This window comes from Ammodytes marinus (genome assembly GCF_949987685.1).
Source record: "Ammodytes marinus genome assembly, chromosome: 14".
NCBI classification, from domain to species: Eukaryota; Metazoa; Chordata; class Actinopteri; order Uranoscopiformes; family Ammodytidae; genus Ammodytes; species Ammodytes marinus.
The window spans coordinates 22654638-22662277 of NC_137218.1; the positions used below are offsets into that span (position 1 = coordinate 22654638).

General features: G+C 40.9%; 1 protein-coding gene across 1 annotated transcript; it reads right to left on the bottom strand.

Moving 5' to 3' along the window:
• Positions 1-177: 177 nt before the first annotated feature.
• ggnbp2 (gametogenetin binding protein 2) lies at positions 178-6970 on the bottom strand. The gene is made up of 14 exons (XM_080040487.1): positions 6876-6970; positions 5894-6015; positions 4840-4920; positions 4445-4698; positions 4144-4242; positions 3716-3829; positions 3407-3616; positions 3088-3262; positions 2816-2998; positions 2118-2250; positions 1769-1894; positions 1520-1668; positions 1223-1432; positions 178-898 (listed from the first exon to the last, which is right to left on the bottom strand). The coding sequence occupies exons 2-14, from the start codon at positions 5984-5986 to the stop codon at positions 695-697; spliced, it is 2031 nt and encodes a 676-aa protein (XP_079896613.1). The 5' UTR covers positions 5987-6015; positions 6876-6970; the 3' UTR covers positions 178-694.
• Between the last annotated feature and the right edge of the window lie 670 nt (positions 6971-7640).

Below are 7640 nucleotides of genomic sequence, written 5' to 3' on the forward strand. Positions count from 1 at the left end.
TACCAAACGAAACAATAGCATACTACCGAGGTTTTAAAGATTTCTTAAAACAATATGGGAAAACAAATGATTAAAACAGAAACGAATGGCCTTTAAATATAATAATGGTCAGATTTTACCAGATGAATTTCATACATGAACTTATGTAATGCCAAGAAAAACAAAACAACAAAGGTATAATGCATATTAATAAATATTCTTTATTTAGTAAATTTTGCACATTGCATCACACCCAAATCCTTATAACAAATGGATGTTTATTCTCTGTAAAATCTTTATATTTAGAATTTCTGTATACATTTAATGGTACAATCTTTACCACTACACTGACGAGTCACCAAAGAGAAACAATAGAAAAATAAAAACAAAAGAAGACACAAAATAAGACTCCTAGAATTCATCCCCAACGTCACAGCTGATTCCACTGTGCTCTTACAATGACCCTACAGAAGACCAATTACAAATACCTAGGCTTGGTCAAAGAGAACAACTACCGGTGAGAAAGTGGCCAAAATTTGAGATGAAAAAGTGTGTTGTGAAGTGCAAAACAGAGAGAGCAACAGAAATTAAGAATCACATTTACTCTAAAAGATAAATGACTGAACAAGACACCAAATATACTTCAAGAATTCTCTTTTCTGAAGATTTTCGCAGCAGTGGTCACGAGTGTTTTTCCAAGATGTTATTAGTGCAGTTAGTTGACACTGGTGGTGGCAAGCCACTTTCCAAGGACTGGCTGACTCCGCTCAGTGGCACGGCAGTAGTTGGTGAACTTCTCTTTCAGGAGCTGTCGGTATTGGTGGCGGTTGTTGTAGAAGGACTGATTTCTATCTAAAAATGCCTGAATTTCATCTTGTGTCAGACAGTTCTCTTCATCTGAAGTCACTTCTGAATCGTCCTGTAAAAAAACACAAACGGAGTGCAGTAGGTTACATAAGAGAAAGCATCAAACCATTGGGTCAATTCATTCTTAATAAAGAAAAAGTGAAATTTAGTAACAAAGAATAGAAGCTCTCTATTCTAAAGCATGAATTATAGCTCTTTCACAAGGCAGCCATGTTTACGTAGATGTGCCAGTTCCAGGGCCCTGGAATTGTGCCCAGTTAATGACTCATCTGAGCTTTGCTTACTGGCAAAGCTCAGTAGAAAAAGAACTATCAATAATGCTGTTAGTTACAACTGTGCTTGTCTAATGGTCTCCAAAAATACATTTCACACTAACCAGAAGTTCCGCTAGACTTCTGTTTGCCTTAGGAGGGCTCGTCTGAAGCTTCTTTTCATGTCCTGTACACGGTGACCGTAGTGCAATGCTGACAGGCGTATCACCACATAAAGAGGAGAGGATTTCTTTGGTTCGACAAGTGTGTGCTGATGGTGGACTGTGGCCTGCGACTGTGTTCCCAACTGACACACGACCTTCCCCTTTTTGCCCCTGCAGAAAAGGTGCACACACACTTTAATAAATTGTAAACCAGGCTAAAATACAGCATACAGCATGAGTATTCTACAGTCCTCTTACCTGATTGATGCATAAAACCTTGCCCTTCCTTTTCTTCTTTTTACTCTTGCATTGAGCGTTTTCCTCAGAGTGAGTCCAGCAGTCCACACAACTGTCTATTGCATCCTCCTCCTTGTCTTCAGTGCAGTGATGGGCATTTGAGTCATCACCTGCAGAAGGTAAACAAAAGTACACGGTGTGAAAAAAAGACACAAGAAAATGGTTCCTTTTTGTAAATGGTCAGCATGTGAGAGCTACTCAAAACCAGACCTGCTTCGTCATGGTTGCATATTCCCTCGGAGCAGGCGATGTCAGAACCCTCTCGCGATCCAGTCTCACTGCCCTCTAGACTTGAGGAGTAGCCGCAGTCACTACCGGTGCTGTGGGGGGACACATCTGGAGAAACACATCGGATAAAAAAAAGATAATTGTTTTTCCTTTAAAAAGTCTTGTTATTCTAACATGTTAACCTCCATAGATAGGCAGGACTGCAATACTGCTGACCTGATTTGATTTGGTTTACAGTCAATAAGTTTAACAAACAGTTCTGCAGGTCCAGTGGAAGACACTCTGAAAATTCACCTTTACCTTATGCATGCCAAAAATATCAGTATTTTACCTGGTTTGGTGTTGTTTGGGCAGCTACAGGAGGTGCTTCCACTTGCAGCAACTCTCTCATCACATCCGGCCTCCTCCTCCTCATCGTGGCTACCACAGACCTTACAGGGGCCCTCCACAGACTCAAGAGAACCCTGCAACACATCAAATGGACCAGACGTAAATAAAACTAGACAGTCTGCAGGTGAACACAAAAGTGTTAAAGTTGGAGCCAGCTACCTGTCCGTACTGTGTATGTGCTGAAAAAAATTCTAGTGTTAACACACAGCCTAGACATTTTAACAGGTATGTAAACAAGGGCTCCACCGTAATACTATAACTAGTATTATTCAGGCATTGGCCAAGCCTGGGCTCAGCTCTGTCAGGTTCTCATCCACACTCTGGAGACATTGGAGGGCATGTTTGTATACTGCAAGTGTTGTATGCTGATCTCTTATTTTATTTGTTTTTTTTATCTGTATGCATTGGTGTGCTCTTTTGTTGTTATATCTCAACATGCCCATTTACAGAACTTAGGCTGTGTATATTAACAGTGGATTTTTTTCCAGCACAAACACAGTACGGACAGGCAGCAGACCGTGACGAAATATTCTCTGATTTTTTACAACATCCGTTCTCCAGAAACAATGACTCTATCTTTTAACAATGTGTAAGGCAGAGTTTCATGTCAGAGAGCCCTGACTGTTGGTGGAGGGTTACCTCATCCAGGGTTTTCTCCTTGTCCTCTGCCTCCTGTTCAGACATGTCACACTTGTTCTTGCGTCGATTCTTCCGCTTTTGCCTCTTTTTCTCCTGCTTCAGCTCTTTGGCCCTCTCCTCCTCCGACAGCTCCTCCACAAACTGCTCCAGTCGACTGATCCCCTGCATCTTCTCCACTGCCATCTAACGGCACGGGGAAAGAACAATGCATGATCACGTGACCATAATACATTTTGTCATCAGATTTGTCAATTTGAAACAACGTTGTGTACCTCAAAACTTTTGCGTAGTGCGTCGATCCCCAAATGGAACAATATCTGCCAGGTCTGCTCCTCCGCTCGCAGTTTCTGCCAGATCCTGTGCAGCCGCTCGTACAGGTGAATACCCAGACAGGTCAGGACTTCTTCTTGTGCAATGTCGATGGTCTTGGCATGTCTCTCTCTGCGTCTTACGAACAAAAGAAAAAAAATGTCACCACTGAATGTATAAATACACCAAAATGAACATGGCATAATAGAGAAAAGGACTCAAATGAAATTGATTGAATCAATGTTGGCTCTGTAGAATTCACTATTTACACCCTTAACTTACTCATAGCCTCCTGCAAACTCAGGTTCGGCCCGGCCGAGCAGGTGAGCGATGAAGTCAGTCTCGCAGCACACGTGGATGTGGCGTTCGTGGGGGCAGCAGCAGAGTCCCTCATACAAGGCGGCGCAATAGCCCTTCTCTTTAGTGCAGTCCAACTCCCCCACCAGGATGTTGTATGCCCTCAGCACTTTATTCTTACAGTCAGTGCAGAACCTGTGGGAAATAATGTAATATGCAGTTAACCTCCAACACACAACATTTAACAAACAAAAAAACATTAGGAATATAAAGGATATAATGGTCACATATTACCTGTGTTTACGCAAGTATGTCTCCAGCGTCTCTAACAGACAAGTACTGTCGATGAGGACCACCTCATCCCTGCACTCCTGAGACATCAGCTCCCACACGTCCATCCAGCTTCCCCTGCAAGGCAAACACTAAACTGTTACCCACTTATCATCTCTTAATATCCCTTAAACAGACAGATTTCTTTGGGACACTTATTTCTGATGAGTAGCGGAAATAAGCTATACACAAAACCAACAAGCTTTGTAAGCTGATTGGTCAAAATTGTTAACAAAAAGTTCCCTATTTGAGTAATGCCTCATGTTAAATGACAGTGCACTTATCAGACTCTTAAGACAAACATCCTGAATGTTGTTTAGAGAAAACAAACTAAACAAGTGATAGAACAGTTTTATGAGGAAAAGAGATAAAAAAACAAGCATATTACTCACCCCAGAGGTTTAGGTTTATGTGTGTCTAAGGAGTGTAACTGGCAGCGTTTGTTCTTTTTACTCTTTGGAATGGCATCGATCATGTCATTTAACTTTGGCCTGTGAAATAACAAAAAATTATATGTAGCAAAAAGGAAAACTCACTGCTTTATTATAGCAAGAAAAATGAACACCGTATGTCAGTACCTAAGAAAACGCCAAGCCTCAAAAGGACAGATGGAGGATGGTGAGTCAACTAATAAGAACTAATAATTAATTTATTTGAAAAAATGAAAGAAAAACACATTTCTCTGTATCTTACCCATGGACGTAGAGGAGGCCGTAGAGCTTCTTGACGTCTGCTAAACAGGCCTTGGTGACGGAGAGCATGCCCTTGGGTCTGACTGTGAGGGGTTCCAGAGCCGGGTTCCCTGACTCCACTAGATGTGAGAAGAGACGCTCCACACTTCGTCTGCAGCCCACGCATGGCACCAGCTGAGCTAATGCACCGTTCACCTCTCTGGACGTCACCGTCAGGGCCAGATTCAAGTCCTCCTGCTTCAACTTGGAGTGATACTAAAAGTCCAAGGAATTATCTTATGAGTCACATGACCACAGTTCACACTTTCCAGCTCATTTTATGTAAATAGCAATAGGATATAGGCAAAACTTTCCATTTGAACATTTAAATAGGGGGCACTATGTAAAATGACTCACCGCTGCAAATTGTTTCCAATGAGATGTGTTTCTTTCGTGGCTGTCAACATCCATGACGCTATCAGAAAATTCCATCACCATCTGACATCAACAAAAGATAATACAGTTCATGCACCTTGTAGAAATTCTCAGAGGAAAACAATTGTCTAATGCCATAACAATATCTCAGAGTATGTCCCGTGTCCCCTTTTACGCGTATGGCATCAAATCCCCCTTATCAGAGTCAAGATGATCTTTTTGGCTGTTAAAGTAGTCTACATAATAAAAATCATGCAGCTGATTGCAGGGCTTCAGACAAACTTTTTCGTCTAGGTTCGCCTGACCAGCATATATTTTAGCTGCACCCAATTATATGACATTTAATATGACATTATACATTTCAGGTTAACTGGTGCGACCAGTGAAAATATCTAGGCGCACTCCACAGATATTTAGGCGCATGTTCCTTAAAACATGCAAAGTAAACAGACACCTATAACCTGGGTATTTACTATAATAAATCAACCTGCCAGTTTTACTGTATGTTATTGCATCATACTAAGGCTTCAGGGCATTTGTTTACCTTGATAATTCAGAGCGCGCACACACACACACACAAAGCAGTTCCGTATAAGTGGGACAATAAACATTAAGGTATGCATTTGTAGGACTTTTAAATGTCATGTCATAATAATAAAAATACATAATTTTACTTTGTAATTATCAAGATTGCTCCTACATCACGACATGTTCAGATATTAAAAAGTGGTAAACTACTTTTTGACGAGATTGCATCAAATGTGTCATTGTTACAATGCCAAAGGTTACTTATTTGCATAAACCTTTCTTTATTCAGTTCTCAAACTGATTTTGCAACAAGGTTAGCAAAACTGCCAGATGCAAACAGAATCATTGGTAAAAACTATGCCTTTCCACTTCTGAACATTAAATCTGTACGATAGTTGATGTGAAGAATAACTGACCCAAAGATGCTATTGATTAAGTTATCCATTATCCACGACTATGACTATGATATATTCTCCTTGAGCTTGTGTGTACGGGAAAGCTTACTCACCGTGAGGGTATCATCGATGTACAGGGGAATCTGCCTGGCTAGGAACGGGTAGTCCTCTTCCCCTTCCCTGCAAACTGCTACCAGACGAGCCATGTCTCCTTCCAGTTTGGTTGTGGTGGTGCCTGCAGGTTACATTATATTACATTACATTACATTACACACAAAACTGACCACCCCAGACATCAGCCCAGGCTGCAGCAAGCTAATGCTAATAAATCGCAGGTCATTGCGGGCTAACGACACACATCGCCCTGTCAACATAAAACAAATATCTACTACCTGACAATATAACACGGTACCAATTGTCTAACATTTCTTAACGTTGACATTGTCTGATTTAACGTCAATAATACACTGTTGCACTCCCAAACCAGACTTGTCTTGACCCAGATTTCACAAGCTAAGTTAGCAAAATAACCTGATAAACGAGAATTTGAACAGGAAATGGTATGTTTTAGTTTGTAAATTCTATTTTTAACTGCTTTGGCTGAAATACCAAGAGTTGTGAAGACATGTTCATTCACGCTAGCACCTATCTGCTGGGCTTTATAGGTCCATGGACAGGATACAGTAGTAACCCGACGGCTAGCCAGTTATGGTTAGCATTCTGGCTAATTTTATTTGTCAGTACGATTGTAAAATTGAGGAAGCCGGTCAGTGATTTCTATGCGATATATTCTTAAACACTGAACTTTGTAACACCTTAAGTAATAATACATATGTTGCAGTATTTATATAGTGTGTCTACCCCCTGTCGAGGTGAGCAAACTTGGCTGACTTACTAGTAGCAGCGCTGTCCCACAGAGCTAACGTTAGCATGCTTGTACACCGCTAATATAAAGTTAAAGTGGGTGAGTGGCTACTTAGCGTCTGTCACTTTCACCGGCTCATTTTACTGACGTTTAAAAAAATGCAACATTATTGTGTCACCTTCACAAACATAACGCGACATTAGACTTAAACCACTTCTTGTTTTACTTACCCGTCCCTGAAATATCCTCTTAAAAAAAATAAACAAGTGCGACGGTGAGTGAGGCTGCTACGGTGGCGGAATCTTCATTACTGATTTGACCTTTGTCCTCCGCACGCACGAGATGACGTAGTCAAGCGTGTGGCCCACGTGCGGCCGACAGGGGGCGCTTCATGGGTAGGATTTGATGGGGAGGAGATGTCCATTCATAAGTAAAGTTAGTTTGAAATCAATAAAATATACTGTTTGTTCTTTCAGTTTTACAAAAAAAAAAATGTTATGGAGGAAATAAAACTGAGGAGAAAGGAATATATGAAACAACAATCCTCAAACTAATAATCTTCTCCAGGATCATTTTCTTCAGTTTGGCGTTTACTATCTGTACAAAGCTGCAAACATTCTGGGGAGGGCATAATAGTAAGAAGACAAATATTTAACCGAGGCTCGTAGTGGATTCAACTTGGAACTGTTTAGCTGTATACATGTCTGTTGCTGTTTACCTCAGACTGGTGCAGCACTGAAAAGTGTCCCACCAAAAACAAAGAGCAGAAGCCTTTATAATAGGTCCATGGGCAGAACAGTGGGCCATAAGGTTTTACTTCATGGTCTTCATTTTTGATTAGCTCTATCCGTGTATTCATCAATTTTACAGACATATGTTGTATTAGATCTCATCCGTGTAGCTCTTGGTTGAGGGTTCGATGCCTACACTGTATTGTATCGAGTGTTACAGTCGTTGAGATTAGAGCAGAATGCTAAGGATGAGAAACTATCTGA

Coding starts and splice junctions, on each gene's coding strand:
- ggnbp2 (XM_080040487.1), bottom strand. CDS start 5,986: ATGGCTCGTCTGGTAGCAGTTTGCAGGGAAGGGGAAGAGGACTACCCG. Junction 4,921..5,893: donor ACATCGATGATACCCTCACG/GTGAGTAAGCTT, acceptor TGTTGATGTCAG/ATGGTGATGGAATTTTCTGA. Junction 3,617..3,715: donor ACATACTTGCGTAAACACAG/GTAATATGTGAC, acceptor TATTTCCCACAG/GTTCTGCACTGACTGTAAGA.